Genomic DNA, 19,488 nt, shown 5'->3' on the forward strand with positions numbered 1-19,488 from the left:
AGCCCTGCAATGACGTCTACTGTTCCAAAGTTTCGTTTCATTCCAACCCTATCCAAGGTTATGGCTAGAGCAAGGCTGACGGGGCTCCTTACTCAGTACTTCTAGTTATCTCAGACCTCCTTGCAGGATCTCCCTTATAAGATCCGTATACAGGTAGGTCTGCTGCGTACCGGCAGATAGATCGGGAGCACGCTTCTCAGCTTGCTTCACGATAAGCTCATACTCTCTGATTCTTTCTCCTTTCAGGACTAGACCTCGATTCCATTCACGTCGGTCGTCACTTTTCGTTCCGTCCTATTGGCAGCTATGGCTACTAGTATGCATCGTGAGTGGGCCCTGGTCTGCTTCCCGAGCACGCAATGGACTTGGAACTTCGCGCGATGGACGTGGGTAGTGACTACCCAGATACGTCAGAGTGTAAACAAATTCAAAGGTATATCAACACTGTGCAGTCCAGCGAGCTCAATTTCCACCCACAACCATGATTCCAAGTCAAATCTTACTGTTGCTTTCCTTCGGTATAGCCGCTGTTGCAGTGCGCTCTACCAAACCCAATTTCATCTTCATCATTACGGACGATCAAGACTTACATCTTAATTCGCTTGACTACCAACCTGCTGTGCAGAAGCATTTCGCCCAAGAGGGAACTTGGTTTAAGAAGCATTTCTGCACCGTAGCACTATGTTGCCCATCACGGGTTTCGCTCTTGACTGGGAAAGCTGCCCATAACACGAATGTCACGGACGTCTCTGCTCCTTATGGTATGTGGGATGTAAAGGGGATAAGCTAGAAAATTGTACTAACTACCAGCAGGTGGATATCCTAGGTTCATCGAGGAAGGTTTCAATGATGCTTATCTACCCGTGTGGCTTCAGGAGGCGGGCTACAACACATATTACACTGGAAAACTGATGAATGGACACTCCACCTCTACATACAACGCGCCACGAGCCAGTGGTTGGAATAGTTCTGACTGTAAGCATCCCAGTACCACTACAACAACGCTGTGAAGCCACTGACATCTACAGTCCTGATTGATCCCGGAACATACGTCTTCTACAACTCAACCATGACGCGTAACCACGACATCTACAGAAACTTACCAGGAGAATATTCAACCGACCTCGTAGCCAATGCTGCAGTCACATTCCTAGACGAAGCCATCGCAGCACCAGACCGACCTTTCTTCATCGGCGTCGCACCCATAGCCCCCCACTCAGAAACAATCACCAATCCCCGCCCTACAAAGTTCAACCTACCCGTCCCTGCGAAGCGACACGAGCATCTCTTCCCTGACGTAAAAGTACCCCGAACACCGAACTTCAACCCCACCAAAGTAAGTAATCTCACCTCTTCCACCGCAGTTCCCATCTCACATCCCCACCTCCAGCCAGGAACAGCATCCTACTTCTCCACACTGCGCCCGCTCAACGCCTCAGAAATCGAGTACAACGACGCCTGGTACCGCGCGCGCCTCCAAACCCTTCAATCCGTTGACGACCTCATTGAATCTATTGTCGACCGTCTGAGCGAACACCCCGAGGTGCTGGAGAATACCTACCTAATCTACACAACCGACAATGGCTTTCACATCAGCCAACATCGACTACCTCCCGGCAAATCCTGCGGCATAGAAGAAGATATCAACATACCCTTTTTCATCCGCGGTCCGGGTATTGCCAAGAACGCTGTTCAGAACATTCCGTCTAGTCATACTGACATCGTTCCTACGCTGTTTCATCTCGCTGGTATACCACCCCGGGAGGACTTTGACGGGGAGCCTATTCCCGTTACGGGAGAGATGCAGGAAAAGGGTGGCAAGAGCGAACACGTCAACATTGAGTTCTGGGGCGAGTATCTGGTGGAGGGTAATACGTTCTACGGACAGAGTGCGTGGGCAAACAATACGTACAAAACGGTGAGGGTGGTGGGGGAGGAGTACGATCTTGCGTATACGGTGTGGTGTACGAATGATCATGAACTTTATGATATGAAGGTTCGTCTCCTTTTCCTTTGCTCTCTCCCCCTCTCTTTACTTCAAAGGCTTGGAAATCGGGGTGCTAACGAACCCCACGCAGACTGACCCCTACCAACTCACCAACCTGCACTCTACAACCACAACCAACACCACGACCCGCATAAATACATGGCCCATCCAGAAACTCACCGCTAGACTCGATGCCCTCTTACTCACGCTCAAGCGCTGCAAAGGCCGTGTGTGTACGAGGCCATGGGAGAAACTGCATCCAGAGGGCAATGTGCGCAATCTAAAAGATGCTATGCACGCAAGGTACGATGTGTTTTACCTTGAGAAGCAGAAGAAGGTTAGCTTTGACGAGTGTGCGTTGGGTCAGATTTTGGAGGTCGAGGGGCCGCTTGAGCCGGTTGTTTGGAGGGAGGAGTGGGATGCGTGGAGTTGGGCTACATGATGATGAAGGGATGGATTGGATATTTGTAGTGGGAGTGATGGGGAGAAGAAAGAGTGGTATGTCATGATCAGGTTTCTCTCCACGCCTGTGAGACTACCGAGAATAGAAATTTGGGAAAGAAAGGAATCACGTCCAAAACGCATCCTCGAACTGAAAAAAATGGGACATGCCTCATTCTTCGAAGAACCCAGTCTCCACACATCTCATAACATAACCTCTATCCGTAGCACAAACCCACACACCTGCACCAAGCGTTCGGTGCGGTATGGCCGTATGGCACTGACAGCTGAAACATTCCCCACTCACCTCACGGCAATACCTTCAGCATGTAACATCACCGCGATCTGAAACACATCACCGGTATCAGGCCACCCAATATTCATGGAGAAATCCATATCTGGGAAGTTTTTTTTCCCATGCTTTCACGACTCGTATGAAAGCGAAGACGAGTGACTGACTCAGCATACTGGTCGTCGATCACGTGTGGGGAACGCAATCTATTGAAAGAAAGCGACAAGGCTCCCGGCCTGATTACCTGCCAGATTTGACACATTACGGCCGAGACCGAATGTTTCAGGTTACGGAGGACTTTGCTCAAACGTAAATACTTGGGTGTGATTGGTAGAGTTGGGATCATTGGGTTATGTATCAGGTTACGGATCAGCTGTACATGGGCGGTTGGTGGGTGTATTGGAATTTGGATTGGCATACTGAGAAAGCGACTTAGGCTGCTTGGGGAGAATGATAGTTGTAGTGTATGTTTAGGTAAGGTTTGGGCCGACCGGCTTGCATAGGTGTTTTCTTGTAGCCTCGAACGATATATTGGCAATATGAAGGATTGAACTGGGGGCATGAATGTCTATGGAAGTATGTGGCAGAGTGTCTAGGATGTGAGATCGACGATAGTAGGTATGATGTATTGCATTGTACATGAACGTTTTCAAAAACTTGGTTTTGCGATAGGTCATGATGATGTTCAGCCGGCGTGGAAGTGGAGAAAAAAAGTCCCCCAATGGGTTCGGAGCAATTGACCATGTCACAGTGCAGGTAATGGCCCGTGAGGGCGGAGAAGAGCATGTGTGTGTGTGTTCACTCTGTGTCGCCTGCCACATTTGCCGGTAGAATCGCTTCCGCGCCAATGGTAGGGCAGGGTGTGACGCTTTTTATAGCTCTGGGCCGACGGGTGGAGAGGGATGCTTTGCATGGTCGTGCAGGTGCAAAGTGTGGCTTGCAGATGGCTGGGGAATGTGTATTGCGCGCGCGCTGAAAAGACGGATTGTTTGTGTTAAGACTTGCATTTGGTAACCGGCTTGGCTGCGATGTCTTGTTGTCGCGTGACTGACTGTGTGGTGTCGCGACATGAAGCCTCTTCAGACGTCATAAAATGTATGTATAGTAACGTTCTGATGTTTTTTTGTGGTCGCTGAATCGCTGAGTCGGTTAGTAGTGCGCTGCCTTAGTGTACGCTGAAAGGCTACGCTGAAAAGACCAGTAGGCCATCGGAAAAGACCGATGCGACGATGGACGAAAGATGCGAGTGGAGAGGTGTCTTCTAACCCTAGTCGCAGAACCCCAGAGAAAACATGGCTGCATGGGTAGCCCTAGATGCATCGTCGGCTGCAAAATTCCCAGGGTAAAAGGACCTTAATCCTAAGAATAGCTCCCACGGATCTATGACAACCAAACACCAGCTCGATGTAGTCAGGTGGCTGAACGAAGCCTAGCCTGCGAATACATATCTTGTCGCATGAACCTGCTTTCGCGCATTCCGCTATGTCATTTAGTAGACTTTTAGCCTCGGTGGTTGCAAGAGGGAGGTAGGCGACGGGTGCCGCCGCGATGCCACTGGTTCCTGGTTTAGAACTCGTATCTTGTGGCAGCTACTTTTGCTCCACCACGCGACAGTATCGCGCGTATAGAGAACGTCATAGGTACAGCCCTACGACGAGGCTCGGATGAGGATGTCGGCGACGAAATCGAGATATCGTCACAGCAGCTGCGATGTGTGGCATGCAGCCTGTTGTGTCAGGCGGCCACGAGCAGGGTCGCGTAATTACTGTATAGGCCCCGCCAGCAAGCATTCTCCGCTGCATGAGATATTGCCAGACAGAGGCGGGGGAGGTTCCCAGGTTGTTTTACCCAGTATTGCGATGGTGTCGCCATTGCCACAGGCGAAGTCACAGCGGAAGCCACAGTGCTTAATCATCGCGCGGCGCCCTTCCGTCGATAGCGGAAGGACAAGAATAGAGCGAGGTCCGCCGCCACTGCTCGGCGCAACTGGATGCGAAGGAGCGGTATGAGGATGGCGGCATGAGGATGGGCCAGCGTAGTATCGATACAAGTGAAGCCAGCGCGGGCACCATGGTCAGCGCGATGGCAGTGTGTAGACCCTTTTTGCGTGCGGTCTGGTGACAGGTGACGCACGGAGGGCTATTTTTGACCGCGAGATATTGAGGGCCCCGGCTTCCGCAGTGTTTAGCGATCGCTGGCATCGCATCAGCAACGTCAGTCTGATTCGCCATGGCGACCTCATCAATGCGAGATGCGAAGCTGGACTCTCAGTGCGTGCAATTGGGCGGCGGTCGCCCGTGGTCGCCCGTCACCCGTGGGCGCTACCACCTCACTCTGACATTCTGGAGCGTCTGCGAAAAAATTAGCAGCGCGCGCGCCCCGAAGCTGACCCGGCGAGCGAGGCATGGTGGCCTCCCTCACCCACTATTCCGCAGGCGGCTTCCAACTACCCGTTACAGCATGGCCAGCGAGCTATCCAGGTGCTACTGGTCGATCGTTCTCCACGCACGGCCCGCGCAGCTGTTGGCGTTTCCTCGGTCGTCGGACCTGAATGGCCGTTTTTCACGCCTCTTGCGCTCTGAGCCCGAGCCCCAGCTGGAGCGGCTCATGCACCTGCACGCTCAAACGTCTCCGTCTCAAGCGGACTGACAGGGGCTTTGACCAGAGGGCCACCAAATGCTGCTTTCTGCTCCATGGCCGTCGGCGAACTAGCACCTTCACACTGCACCCTAGCCCTGGGCTCAACCCTCACCGACAGGGGCCTGCTTCATTCATCCAAACACGCCCATCTTCTTTGAGGGACGCAGCGATGCATGCCTGAAAGCGCCCGCCGGATGCGAGGGTTCACGTCTCGTTGGAACCTTAATCCCCACGGGAGTTACACCGGGGCTATGTCATACGAGCAGGAGCCAGCCGGTGCCATCTGGGTATCAGTCACTCCATCGTCTGTAGCTCCCGCAAGCTTCTCTGCCCTCCCTGCTAGCCTCTCCCGTCTCGCGGGCTGCCACCCAAGTCCCTCTTCCGCCGCTCGTGGCGTCACTGCTATTTGTGTGGCCGCTACCTTGGGCTAACCCTACCTGGCCCCGTTTCTCGACGTTTGTCGTCTTTGGGACCGAGCACAAGTCACCCTGCGCTTTGGCTCGCATACCACCCAAGTCCCTTCTTCAGCCTGGCGAGCCTCTAGCCTCGAGCCTTGTCCTGATCCTGCATGGTCACTGTGCAGGGGGTAGGTTGCAGACGAGCTTGACCACTTCCGCTGTCACGTCGTCCTGTCGTACCCTCTTAGCCTGTCCGCCGGAGGTATTGCTGGCCTTGCGTCAATATCTCTCCAGCCCTAGAGCTATCTAAGCTCATCCCATCTGCACTCTGCACTATATATCACCAGAACGCCCACGAACAGCCTCCAAATCAACACCCTGTCCAATTTAGTCACCGGTTTCGACCCCATTACCCTCGCTTTATCAACCGCTCGCCAGATCTACCGCCCGCATATACACAGCCCCTCGTCTATCCCACCTTCCCGTCCATCTCGCATAGCACACAACAAGAGAACACTGCCTACGACTGATCCTGTACCCTGACGTGCAACGACGACCACGCCGTACGGTCCACTTCCCACTCTCGCTAAACTACTTCATCTACCCTCTTGAAAAATGGCTGGTCCCGGTGGAGGCCCTTCAAGGCGCAGCCATACCAAGTCCCGAAAGGGCTGCAAGACGTGCAAGAGGCGGCATATTCGCTGTGATGAAACATTCCCGCAATGGTGAGAACCAACAACTCTTTGTTCACGACTCATGTGCTGACTTTACACCAGCCGCAACTGCACCAAGCACCAGGTTCGCTGCGACTACATGGACAGTCCAACTGCCATGATGCCAGAGTCTCCCCAGTCTCCTCAGCAGCCCAACCTGCTCTGGACGCCCGAGATCGAGGCCACCATCGAACTCTGGAGACAGACGGGAGAGTTCCCTTTCCCCGATCTCCGAGTATACCCACAGCCGCAGTGGCGCGCCTTGACGACGGTTGACCTCCGTCTGGTGCACCATCTTGCCTCTATTTCGAATGAGATGTTCAGAAACAGGACCTCGAAATCGACTCTCTGGACCGACATGATGCCCAAGTACGCACCTACCACCCCAAGCGACTATGCCCAATAGCAACACTAACGTTTCTAGATTCTTGAGCATAGCCGCAACCCATCCATTCGTTATGCACAGCATCCTCGCCTTTTCTGCCTCGCACTTGGCCTGGATCTCTCAATCAACCGAAACCCGAAACCTCGCATTCCATCATGCAAGTCTTGCTCTCAAGGGCTTGCACGACGGCATCACCAACTTTACTAAGCACAACTCGGACGCAGTGCTTGCGGCGTCTCTCCTGCTTGCATGGCAGGCGACAGACTGGTAAGGACGATCTGAATATATTGGGGTAATCAAAACTGACGCAAGGCATTAGGCGAGGCTGGGCTTCTCTAGTCACAGGCACCAAAACCGTAGGTTTCACGAACACGAAGAAGTAAGCTCAGACGCTGACTCCAGACAGGTCATCCAATCCATGCAGCCCTGGAGGCATGAGTCTCTGTTCGCCGACTACATTGCAGAGCACACACCTATGCCAAACCGACACTTTATGAACCCGATCAGTACCCCGATTTCGCCAGAAGCACGAAGAGAGCACATGAACGCCTTGGTCGATATCCACGCCTCCCTGCAACGACTACAGCCCTACCTTACTCGCAATGAACAGGAATCGAAATGGGTGGACCAACTAAAGGGCTACCTCGACCGCCTGAGATCGTCTAATCAACCGCAGAGCCCAGAAGAACAGTTCAATCAACTATACGCATTACGGAAGTGGCTGTTCTGGGTCCCCATCTCACTTCTAGCTGCGAAGCGTGGAGATGTCAATGTCCTAGTTGTTCTGGCTCACTTCTACGCTACCGCGCTAGCCTTGGAGCCAATGTTCCCGGATGTTGCTTCTGTCTTTGTTGCAGACCTCTCTCTTCGCCCATTGGAGGAAATAAACCAGTTGGTCCAGAGTTTCCAAGACCCACGATACGATGCGCGCATGCAGACGATGTCCTATCTAGTGCAATTTCCTATCGACATGGTTTCGTCTTACAAGACTCGGCGAGAATGGTCTAGACAACAGATGACATCTATTTCGCCGATGCAGCAGCAGTCCGCCTACGCACTGGAGAGCATCAATCTGGACCTGGAAAACCACATCGCACAATACAGCTACGGCCAGAGCTTGTCTCCCGCCTTTGCTCCATCACCGCTTACGTTCCTTCCCCATGGCATGGCTTCTGCACCGACATCACCGTACCTCGAAGTCCCGCGATCTGGTACCGTCGACACATATGGCACCGCTAGCAGCTACGCATCGTCGAGCAGCTATGCATCTCCGCTGGGGTCGCCTGCAGCGCTGCTGCCGCCATACTCGGCCCCACAGGAACATGCATTCGCGTTTGGAATGCAATCTGGTTATCCCAGCGGGTTCGTGGCTACACCTATCTGGACGTGAACGACGCGCTGAACGATCCCCCAGGAACCAAATGACTACTCCCATGCAGATTGTGGCTTCTCAATCGCATCACCACACTCCCGCGCTGGATGATGGAGATGACAAAGGCCAGGCGTCCACTGCGGGGTACCTTCCCAGCCAGTACGACCACGCTTGAGAGCACTACGTCGGCGGAAATTCGAGGAACCCTGCGGACGTAGCAAACCATCACATCCGCCGGCCCGTCCTCGCTGCATCCACTGGTGTGCGAGACGAACAATTTCCGATCGATTGATCTCTGTCAATCATGACACCCGAGTCGGACCTATGACATGCCACCACTGGCACGGTGCTGTGGCTTCCGCCGTAAGCCGTTCATGGTTTGGCTGCCACGGCGCTTCGGCGCAATATCCGGAGAGACGCAAGGTGGACGGAACAACAAGTGGACATGTTTCGCACCAACATGCAACGCGCGCATCGTCCCCTGTTATGTCAGCCGCAGTTGGACCGGAGTTCGCTACATTGTAGGAAAAGGCGCATCGAACTGCGGGACTGATGCACGGCGTGGAGGAAGCCTGACGAGGCTCTCACAGACGCCACAGAACGATACAACGGACAGCGACTGCATTAGGCGGCTCACTACGACAACGGAGACTACTTTCTGCGAGATGCTTCCTCATTGAGGACAATCCGCACTTCCCCGAGTAGAGGCAAGGATACTTAGGCACCAGCAGATAGCATGCACAGAAGAATTAAGGTTGTCTAACACCGTCCTAGTTTCTCAGCCCTAGTCCTAGTTTCTCCATGTGATGGCCAGGGTCTGCCCTGCATGCTCGCGTGAAAGATGGACAGGTCAGCTACCAATTTTAGCCTCCTGCCGCCAATCACCACCGCGTACCCCACCATCGCTTCCCATTATCAACCCAGCACTGCGGGTTTACGTACAAGCATGTTGCCGAAAACGGGTTATCGATGCAGCGCGATAGTTCTCTCAAAGCCGCCAGGTCAGAATGTGCAGTTTTTCCGGGCTGGGTAGCCCTGACAAGAAGGATGTTTAGGATCAAAAGACAACGTGCGCTAAGGTATGACCTACAGCGTCGTGGGCTCGAGCTTGATGTCATACCAGTGCGCTGGATCGCTTTTCGCGGGTAGCGGGACAGGATTTGCTTTTCGCCAATCCCAGCCGCGCGTACACAACAGCACACCGTTCCCACCAGCCACCGTCTGCGCCAACCTTGTTTTGTGCGCGAATGCGAAAAGTCAGTGATGGCTGCACCGCCACAGAATCCCCCGGCTTGGCACACTACTCAGACACGCAGCAACCGGTCAACGTTGGCGAAGATAGGGCTGATGGTGAGGTTCTCGTCAAGTTGCGCATATGCGATGTCGATTGGCCGTCCGAGTCTCCATGCCCAGGAGCGTCGTTCGAAGGAATGCATAACGACAATAACGGGAGCGGCATCCATGTAAGCCACAACAGTGAAGGCGGAAGGTGCAAGCGAATTCCTATGACTTTCAGGCCATGTCCTCCGCTTTTTTGCGCTGCCTTCCCATCGCCATTACACACTTGCCGTCGCAACACTTGCTTGTCGACAAAGATGGCCGCCTTCGGCTCTGAGTCCCCAAAGCGGTTCACCGACAATTCCAGCACGTCGTCACATCTTAGCTAATAGCTCACGCGCCAGGGTCCCCAAGGTTGAAACTGCGCTGTAAGAACCATCGCCTCGGCATCTCGGTACTTGGACTGCAGCCAGGCATGTCCATGGTCTGCCCGACAGCGAGAAAGAGCTATCGGGTAGTGCTGCAACTTGCAGGCAAAAAAGTTTGGGTCTGCTTCAAAACATCCCAGATGTATATGCATCGTGGGAGTCCGGCAGGTCCTTAGCCGCGTCCCTGGTGTCATCGTTAGTTAGCGAAAGGAAGACTTGACCAGGGCAGGCGAGTACAACTCCGTGCACACCCACACGTCCTTCCTGGCACGCCTGGCTTCCAAGAAAACGTGCATTGGGAAGGACGAGAGAGGGCGACCCACAAGAAATTTCCGCCGTTCCTGAGGGAAGAAGCGCTCAAGCGGCTCCGCTCCCTTGGAACGTTTGGGCTCCGCTGTCTCCATCGCGCCCTACACGTTTTTCTCCCTGGCCGCAGCTCGTTGGTGAGGGACTTGTCCGTCCACCCCACTCTGACAGCCTTTCCCGCGGCCTCCATGTTGGCGTTTGCGGTGCTATTATGCCGAGATGTCGTCTCGAGGAGATACGACTGGAGCGAGTTGTGCATAAATGATCACTCATCACCAAGCACCAAAAAAACATCGGATGATGCAAACATTTCCACTCGCCATAATTTCCAACTTTTTCTGTCGCAGTATCCAGAATTCTGACCTGGCAGAACGCAACGGGCACTACTTGCTCACCAGCCCTGACTCGACCGTTAGTCGTTCTGTTCACCGCACTGCACAGACCTGGCTCGGATCTAGCTTTTGTCCGGCTTCCGAACAAGAAAACCGTGACGATCAACAGCAGTACCATAGAATGCGTGCTCAGTCGGCCGAAAGATGCGTCTGCCCTGCGCTCGCGCACCTGCCGTGCCTACAGTGCCTACCTGCAAGAAGGCAGATCGCGCTTTCTGACATGCCCCACGAGCCATCACCCCACGATTTCCACCAAACCCAAACAGGTCATTGATAATTTCTATTCTAGGGATCAAGCGTGCAGGGGTGGGTGCAAGCCTCACCGAGACGGTCGGACGGACGGTCGGTCGGTACATCATGTATGTATCAACATCAACCTAGGCGTGATGAAGCCGAGTGCTGGAGAAAGTTCCGAAGCGTGCGTGCGTTGGACGAAGTGTAGGATCCGCGCGTACGTACATAAGGGGTGGCTGAACTCGTTCTCGTAGCCTCGCGTCTGGCACGGACACCAGCGCATTAGCTTGCCCGACTTTGTCGCGTTGACGAAAAGTTTGTTTTACTTTGGTTCTGCTCGGACAAGTACGATCCGATGGTTCAATCTTCTGGCGCTCTTCTGGCGCCGCGTCGCATTGCCACGTTCTGACGCCCTCCAAAGGTTGGAAGCGAAGCCGACCGACCTGCTAACTTAATAAGTCGCGAATTAACGAACTAACCACCCAACTGCCTAAACTCTAGACAGACTTCCAACCATCGTCACTCGGAGACATCTCCTACACACACCTCTCGCTGCAAATCTGCCTGAACTCATTGCCGTCGTCGCATCCCACGATGTCATTCTCAGTCGATTTTCCCCCTCCGACCGCCCACCTCCGATAACTGTTTAGTCTGGGAGCTAAGCCTCACCTTCTATGCCTTCTATCCCTCCAAACCCCCCCGACTGGGGTCTCGGGGTCAGACTAAGCCGAATTCAGGCATATCTAAGACGGTAGAAGTTGACCCGATGGATGGTAGATCTGCTGTTACTGTGCATGCGATTGCGATCGCGATTGCGACTCTGCTGTGCTACTACAAACTGCTATTAACAGTAGCGAGAATGTTACCGTGAGGTTGCAAAAGGATCAGCGAATACACATGTCACGTAACGTGTGTATGTGGATGGGACGGTGTGTAAGATCGACGAAGAAGTAGTCGCGACGTCGCGAATCTCTGCAACGCGTGCGCGGCCTAGACATAAAAAACATAGCCACCAAAGATCGTCTTTGTCCCTTCGGCGTCGTACTAACCCGCAACCTCTGATTCGTACGTCGTACATCGCAACACCTTACAAGCCTGAGAAAGAGTGGAAATAGGTGGATAAGCAGCGCTCCTAGCTCTCGGTCTTACATCCCTCGCAAAACGGGCGAACTACGTTGGGTAACGTGACTGCGAGACGTACGCGGTGTTGATCGCTGAGAACGCGACGCGTGCTCGCACTACTGGCAAGGAGTAGCTTTTCACTGGCGTCTTACTCGGTACCATCATATCGTCATAAACGCACATGGCTAGCAGCGTCGCGCTAATGGGACGTGCCGTGGATACGAGAAGGGCCTGAGGTACGGTCGGTCGGTAGTGGGAATGTGGGTAAAGTAGGGGCTTAACTCGTTTTTTTATAACTCCGAAATACGAGGTTGGCGCGAAAAGAAGGCTTCTGGAAGGTGATTGGAGTGTGTGAGATTGGGTCGGTGGGGGTTGGGTTCGTTTGTGTATAACGAACGGATGTACCTGCGATCTTTTACATGGACTACGTTTATTTGGACACTCAGCATGTAGCTGCATACGCGAAATGGATGCAAGCCGCTTTGGGGAATGATGGAATTGTCTACTCCTCGGCCGAGTAAATGGGGATATGGAGTGTGGGTTTTTTGGGTATTGTTGTATCTGTTTGGAATCTTTGTGGAGAAACGGCAAATACCTTTGGGCTCCCTGCGAATGTATGGTTCTCCTTTGGAGTGCCGTAGTTGACGATGACGATTCTTCGGACTTGCCGATGATGGACATGTATCCTGCCATTTTCGTGTCTTTTTCTTCAACAGGGGGCATTGAGTGCATGCTTTGATCTTCGAAACGGCGGTAAGAGGAGAGATGGTTTAGCTGGTCCCAGTAATGAAACTGGCCGGACAGTGTCGAAGCAAGATTTCTTTGAAGAGTGAGGCATACCAGGTATTTGGAAGTGAGAAGAGCTTCGTGTATAAAGATCCTCCAGAAGAACTCACAGAGGTAATACAACACAGTAGAACGAACGAAAAGGTATTGTATTAACCCCCGAGATACTACAAAGCGTCGCTCTTGTCTGCAGGCATGCTTCCATCAATACGGCAGCCCAAGCGGCTTGCCAGCCCATGTGTTGTGATGAGCCTGAGCCCCAAAAAGTAGCTTCTCAAAATGAAGCCTTAGAAACTTGAAGAACATAACTAACAACGAACGAAAGTCATAGACGAAATAAAGAAGTGCAGCGAATAAAGCGAATGCCTGGTCCATCTCCGTGATCTTAGAAGGCGTGTGTGGTATCAAGCCGCATCGCGGTCCCTTGACCCATATACATGGAAGTGAGCAGAAATAGAGCGCGTACAGCCCTACGACAGCAAGTGCCCAGACTGATGCAAAGATGCACTTGAGCATAGTGCCCCGGCCAGGTAGTAGCGGAGCAAGAATTCTGGTGTACTGAAGACACCAACTAGTCGTTATCATGATTCCCATGGTCCACACTATGGGCGCCGACCATCCATTTATGATGTCTCCATTATGGAACAGTAAATCTGTCAATTGTACGATCGAAGGAAGAACAAGGCCCATGAGAGTGATCAAATTCCGCCTTCTGCATGATGGCGCTGTCTCCGTGGGTGTGACTTTGTGAGGCTTCCATATGCAGACCAACAGTTGCACCCAGGAATGCAGCATGCCAAGGTTCAGAACTGCCAGTGTTGCCTGCAAATGATGCGCTTGGTTCCAGATCAAGGACTCTTCTCTTTGAAGGTTTTCTGTCATGTTGTCGATTTGGGTTTCGACTAGTTGAAGTTGACTCGTAAGATCGTTTGTTGTAGGCACCGTGTACAAGTCCCATAGTCCAGGAATTGTCATATTTGGGGAATGAAGTTCGGCCCCTTGAATGTCTCTTGTAACCTTTTGCATTCTAGGTATTGCAAAGACACCCCGTAGTCCAGTTTCATCCAAGTTCGATGTCCAGTGTTTTTGAACGATTAATGTGTCTGTTCCGTTCTCAATACTGAAGAAGCGATCTCGGTCTAACTTCTCCTTCTTTGCAGCCAGTTCATCGAACTTTTGTCGCAAGGACAGAAATCGGAAAGAGTCCATAGCCGCCCAGTTCATGTATAGCGCAGTAGCGATGAAGTGGAAGTTGTGCGTGTAGTCCTTGAGCAGAATCGGTGCCCAAGACGCGGCGAGACTGATGCACCAGGCTGCCCATCCGCCTGGACCGTAGAAGCCGCTGACCACGAAATCCTGGTCACCGCTTTGGGTTCCGTTGAAAGCAAGACTAGTCATGGTAATGAGGCATGCAGACGCGTGCTGTTGAGTGAAGTCGCGAGACTACAATGATTAGAATAAAGAGAGACGCAACCGTGTGATGTTGCGTGAAGACCACAAGGAGGATAACGGTAGTCGAAAAGAGAGATAAAGTGGCATGTATTCAGCAAGATTCAAGCGAGGATGGCGGTGGATGTATGATTGATGATGCCCGGGCACTGCCTCACTTACAGCCTTGAGTGACGAGGGGCTGAGCAACCCCGCCTCACGCATCTGGAAGGCAGCAGCAACCAAGCCACGTCCTGCACGTGAAAGCGACATAGTTGCGTCATTGAAGACATCTCAGTGGCAGAGCATCTTGTAGCCACCTAGGTACGTTGACCGGTCGTCGCTTGCATGTAGTACTTTTGGCACTAGAAGTATCTTGCTACGCAATCAGCACAACGCCACCATCATCGCACCTCCCTTGCAGGACTGTATATACTACTGACTGTAAAGATCAACGTCTTGAAATGTTCGTACGTACACACTATGGCCTCTTGACTCCTCTTTACTTAGAGAGCGAACTTTGACATATATCACAAACTACTAATCATAATACTGCAAGATAGTATCATTGTCCTGAGAGAATTCTCAGTGTTGGAGCGTAACCTCCCTGACTAGACCTCGTAACCGCACGATGCGAGCGAGGCGGGCGAAGGTAAGTTGCGCTTCGAAAGTTGCTCGCTCTTTGCATAGCCGCTTTCTGTTCGTGATCGGGGATTCGTAAACGTCAATAGGGCTTTGTGAAGACATTATTATGAACGTTACGGTGCAGTCTACAGATAAGAAAGCCTAGAAGGGGATAGTAAACATAACATCCTTACTAGAGGTAAGAACTATCTCGAGAAGCTCCTTCTTCATGAAGCATACGCGTAGCCTTTTCCCTCTCTCCCCCTTTCTTTCCTTCCGCTTTCCTCCGCCTGAGCACTAAAGTAAAGTAATAACTAAAAGGTGGAATAAGGTTTTTGGCTATTCCCAACGTACATGCAGTGGATATCCTTGCAGCACAGAATAAGGCCATTAGAACTTTGTGAGCTTATTGCACCTCTCCCTTGCTATTTCACCTAGGTACCATGCCTTCGACGTCGCGAAGGACAACACGATATCAGTCATTCAAGGTCCAAATTACTTTTTTGCATCAAGCGGAGTTGTGCCTCTCTCTGGCAGTTCCAGAATCGTTTTAGGTCTTCAAGGATGAGTGACTCTAGTAGTGACTCTAAAACAATTACGGGGCTGCGCCATGGACTGTCCGCCCATGAATTATACGTGGACATTGTTCGTGTACTGAAAGAGGTACCGAGGGCTGTGGCGATACTTTGTGCGGTCGGGAGGATCTGAGAAGATAGAAAGTGAGATAAAGCTCTTCGACAGATTGAGTGAGCGCTGGTCTTCACTTTGGTGAGTCAAGTATGGCTATCTGGAAGAGTACCATGGTTCTCTACAGGGACGAAATAAGAGTTTTTGCCATTTGTACCATCTCTTTGCCTCTCTTCTTGGGACTTTTAAAGAAACCATGTTAGTGAGGCAGACACGTACCTAGAACTTCAGGTGCAAGAGCGTGTGTATTGACAATCCAAGCCTGTCGCTCTACAACTACAATCCAAAAGCCACCACATGAGCAGCTCTTTCAAACTGAACCATCCAATTTGATCTTCGCTCAAACACACATCGAGCCAATCTATCCCTTAGAAAACGCCATTAGAGCAAGAGAACCTTCGTGTGCTTCGATTCGTGACACCTCCCAGAAAGCAAGAATAAACGTAACAATGCTCGCTTCCATAAACGCCGGGTAGGATGGATCATAAGAGATCAGGCCGCTCAAAGATATCTTTCGCTACCATGCGCGCAAGCCATGGAGAAAGTCCCCGCAGCGGTACGTTTGATCCACAATGATCCTTCGCAATGGACCCAGCCCCAACAAAGATAGGAAAAAGTAAAGGTGAGCGATAGGGTATAGTGAAAAGACGCAATCTTCCTCTCAGATCCGCCAAAACAATGGAGTAGAGAAACACAAAAGAAAAATGACTTCCCATCTAATCTAGCGGGGTCCACGCGGTCTCACACCAGCTTCCGTCGCGCTCCTCACTCTGATGGTAGGACGCCGTATCTCGGGTGTATCAGCCATCGCAGCATCGTAGCTCGGAACCGGCGGGCTTCTTTCCCCAGACTGCTGCTGGTGTTGGTTCGACAAAAGCGGTGCTCGCTCGTCCCAGTATCCGTTTCTTTCGTGGTGGGCCGTGTTGCGCAGATTGGGCGAGCCAACAGGACTACTGTATTCCGGAGGGAGTTCGCCCGGTGACAGAAGACCAAGACCTTGACGTTGGTCGACGGGAATTGTGGTTGTCGCGTGATCATCGTGGCTAGCCCCTTCTCCGACATCTTCGTTAGAATCGACCAGACTAAGGGCAGCTAATGAGATGTCGGTTGGACTGCGTTGCGGACCAGGACTCGTTGGTACTTGGCGTCCGAGACGCATTTGCTGGCTGCTGGAGCGGCCGTGACCGAAACCGGCTTGGATGTAGCTTCCGCCCATGCCTTCTCTTATGCCTTCACGACCAGAATCGAGGAGTATGGATCCTTGTTCGCTGCCGTAGGGAGGTGGGGGTGCAAGACTGCCGGTTTGGGGGGCTAGACCCCATTTCTTGACGTTGGCCTCGATGAAGACGAAGCCCATTTGGCCGAAGTTGACGTGTACCTGGCATGGACCATTTGCGCCTACGGTGGGGAAGAAGTTTTGTGTCTTGAGTCCGTGGGCGACGTCGTCGAGTTTCTTTCCGTTTCGCGTGAAGAAGATTGTGCCTGTTCGAGGTCGGTATCCAACACCAATGACGTCTCCTTGAACGTAGGAGGGACCGTAGGCGGAGGGTTGGAAGGGCTGGTTGTATCGGCGGTTTCCATTGGACATGTATGATATCGAGGCTTTGTGGTATCCTAGAAGATGTCAGTACACGAAATATGGGTGGGTTGCAACAATCTACGAACCTGGTAATCTGAACAACGGGTACGGCTTCGTTGTGACGCCAATCGCAATGCTAGTGTTTTCGGGCTTCTCGTAGACCTTGGCTTCCCAGTAGTAGACTTCATTCTGTTTTGGTATCGGGAGGTTGCTCTGGACACTGCACTCCGAGTCAAAGAACTCAATCTCCGTGCGGCCTTCAACAAAGCAGTTGGCGATCTCCAGTTCCGGCTCGAATTCCCAAGCAGACACTCCCTTCTCTTGTATAGCCAAGAATTGCGATAGTGATATGTCGGTTTGAACGGACTCGGGCGGGTTTGCTTGCACAAATGCTATGGAGGTTAGCTGATACGCTTCCTGCACAATAACCTGCCGTATGCCATACCTTTCGCTCTCATGTACTCTGTTCTTTGCAGGTCATCCATATCCTCTAGCGCCTCGGCCTCCTCCTTGGCAAACTGCTGCTCATCGTCATATTCACCCGGCCGCGTTATCCGGTCGAGAAAGATGCGTCCTGTGTTGGTGTAGCGGAAGTAGTAAACAATGGCGGCGATGATAAGGCACACGCCCGCAGCGCCCAGCACGGAGAATATGCCTATCATAATGCCCTTGGCCGTCGAGCCGAGACTATTGTTGTATCTTGATATCCGCACATCATCGTGATGTGAAGCCTGTTGTCCGGTGAGGATGGTAGCATGCGCAAAGGGCGCATTGCCGGTCGGGTAGTAGGACCGGGAGAGCGTCGTGTGCGGCGAGCCCGCTTGCAGCGGTTCTTGAGGCAGCATATTCGAGTGCTATGGGGGTTGCGACTCGGTGAGAGCGGTTGCGATAGGCGCAGCAGCGCTCGTGCCGGGATGAAGTCGTCCAGTGGAGTCGCTGGACGGATCAGTGGGGGCCGGTAACCACTCGTTGACGTGCCGCGGCGGATGGCTGGCAGAGCTGGCGGCGGGATAGCGACGCGATGGGTCGTGGTGAAGGTGCGAATTGCCGTCGGTAGCAGTGCGCCGTCGAGGGTGAGGGTGAAGGAAAGGCGTCGAAGTGTGATGATGGACTGGCGTGATTGTGAGATCGGCGTGAGACGTCAAGTGCCTGACGCAGCTTGGCTTGGAATCGCGCGGCGCTTTGCCACCTCCGCCTGCACACGACACTCTGAGTCCCCGGTCCTGGGTTCTGCCGATCTACCCGTCACGTTACAGATTCGCCGCGAAACACAACACCTGCGAAAATCAATACTTTTCTAGACTTCAACGGCGTCGCCTTAGCATTGCGCTGGCTCCCATCGCTCTCTTGAAGCGGCAACCTCGACCATGGTAGTCGTCGCGCAGCAATCCAGACCGAAAAACCAACTCAGACTTGCATGGCCACGACATCATGCGTGCACCACACTTCCAGAACGCTGCAGCTTTCCACGACACAAGAGAAACCGCTAGACTTGCATCAGTTTCGGTTCCGCTCCCTCGTCAAAAGTAGACATATCGCTACTCCAGACATGCCAGAATAGACAGTGCCAAAATTAGTCCTCTACTGATTGCTTTTGTTCAGGCGCGGGGAAATGCTTTCTGAGGCACTCGATCCACTTACTATCCCATGTCGTACAGTCCTGAAACACCAACATAGCAGAGCCGCCTTCAAAGGCGCTTCAGCAACTAGCGTCTGTGCCTGATATGGGTAAGCCCTATCAATATCTCGTTACTGCATACATAAAGAGTGAAGTGCTCTTTCGGGCTCGTCTCCATGTTCTGAAGTCAGCAACATGATTGCTCATTCTTTTTCAACGCGCGAGGGGATTTCTTTAAGTTCCCGACGACTCAGTAGCCTGTCTGACATCATGTTGTGCTCAATGGCCGATTGTACTGGAATTTCGTCCCACGCTTTCATCACACACAGCCTGGACATCAGCCTTGCGTTGTTCTATGGATAGGATGCCGACCCGCTCACCATTGACGTCAACGGTGTCAAAGCTCATACCCTGAACAATCGATAGCGGACCCAATACATTAACGAAGAAGAAGCAAAAGTATTCATGAGTTATCGAATAAAGCGGATGATACATGGCTTCGTAGCTTTGACGAAGCAATTGGAAGATTGGAAGCAAGCCATGCTCTCTCCTAGTAGAAATAAGGCGAGTTGAGTGAGGACTTCGTGCATGGTCGAAAGGGAAAGTCCGTGCAGAATATTGTCAGATGACATCGAACAACAGTACACTCGCGCAGACGTTTGTTCGAAATGGTGTAACTTGAAGATGCATCAAGTCGCATGCGAACCCAGAAGTAGACGGCTATCCACAGGAGTATTCATCGGCGTAATATCCTGCCTTCATAGATGGTCCATGTAGA

At 52.4% G+C, this 19,488-nt stretch overlaps 5 protein-coding genes across 5 annotated transcripts; 3 read left to right on the forward strand and 2 right to left on the reverse strand.

The window, feature by feature from the left end:
* Window positions 1–481: 481 nt before the first annotated feature.
* BKA58DRAFT_369856 (arylsulfatase precursor) lies at window positions 482–2,813 on the forward strand (the record flags this gene model as incomplete). The annotated part of the gene is made up of 4 exons (XM_046168976.1): window positions 482–761; window positions 814–975; window positions 1,029–1,996; window positions 2,079–2,813. The coding sequence occupies 4 exons, from the start codon at window positions 482–484 to the stop codon at window positions 2,427–2,429; spliced, it is 1,761 nt and encodes a 586-aa protein (XP_046020591.1). The 3' UTR covers window positions 2,430–2,813.
* A 2,798-nt stretch (window positions 2,814–5,611) lies between these two features.
* On the forward strand, window positions 5,612–6,301 carry BKA58DRAFT_325194 (uncharacterized protein; the record flags this gene model as incomplete). Its single annotated transcript, XM_046167997.1, has 3 exons — window positions 5,612–5,770; window positions 5,844–6,020; window positions 6,059–6,301. The coding sequence occupies 3 exons, from the start codon at window positions 5,612–5,614 to the stop codon at window positions 6,299–6,301; spliced, it is 579 nt and encodes a 192-aa protein (XP_046020592.1).
* BKA58DRAFT_58764 (uncharacterized protein) lies at window positions 6,083–8,402 on the forward strand. Its single transcript, XM_046175581.1, has 5 exons — window positions 6,083–6,483; window positions 6,535–6,840; window positions 6,896–7,123; window positions 7,176–7,212; window positions 7,263–8,402. The coding sequence occupies exons 1-5, from the start codon at window positions 6,374–6,376 to the stop codon at window positions 8,244–8,246; spliced, it is 1,665 nt and encodes a 554-aa protein (XP_046020593.1). The 5' UTR covers window positions 6,083–6,373; the 3' UTR covers window positions 8,247–8,402.
* A 4,576-nt stretch (window positions 8,403–12,978) lies between these two features.
* Window positions 12,979–14,475, reverse strand: BKA58DRAFT_406168 (uncharacterized protein; the record flags this gene model as incomplete). Its single annotated transcript, XM_046171936.1, has 2 exons — window positions 12,979–14,217; window positions 14,386–14,475. 2 exons carry the CDS (start codon window positions 14,473–14,475, stop codon window positions 12,979–12,981), a joined length of 1,329 nt encoding a protein of 442 aa, XP_046020594.1.
* A 1,759-nt stretch (window positions 14,476–16,234) lies between these two features.
* Window positions 16,235–17,937, reverse strand: BKA58DRAFT_325416 (SPRY domain-containing protein; the record flags this gene model as incomplete). Its single annotated transcript, XM_046168009.1, has 3 exons — window positions 16,235–17,127; window positions 17,179–17,484; window positions 17,538–17,937. The coding sequence occupies 3 exons, from the start codon at window positions 17,935–17,937 to the stop codon at window positions 16,235–16,237; spliced, it is 1,599 nt and encodes a 532-aa protein (XP_046020595.1).
* Between the last annotated feature and the right edge of the window lie 1,551 nt (window positions 17,938–19,488).

This window comes from Alternaria rosae (assembly GCF_020736505.1).
Source record: "Alternaria rosae strain MPI-PUGE-AT-0040 chromosome Unknown BKA58scaffold_12, whole genome shotgun sequence".
NCBI classification, from domain to species: Eukaryota; Fungi; Ascomycota; class Dothideomycetes; order Pleosporales; family Pleosporaceae; genus Alternaria; species Alternaria rosae.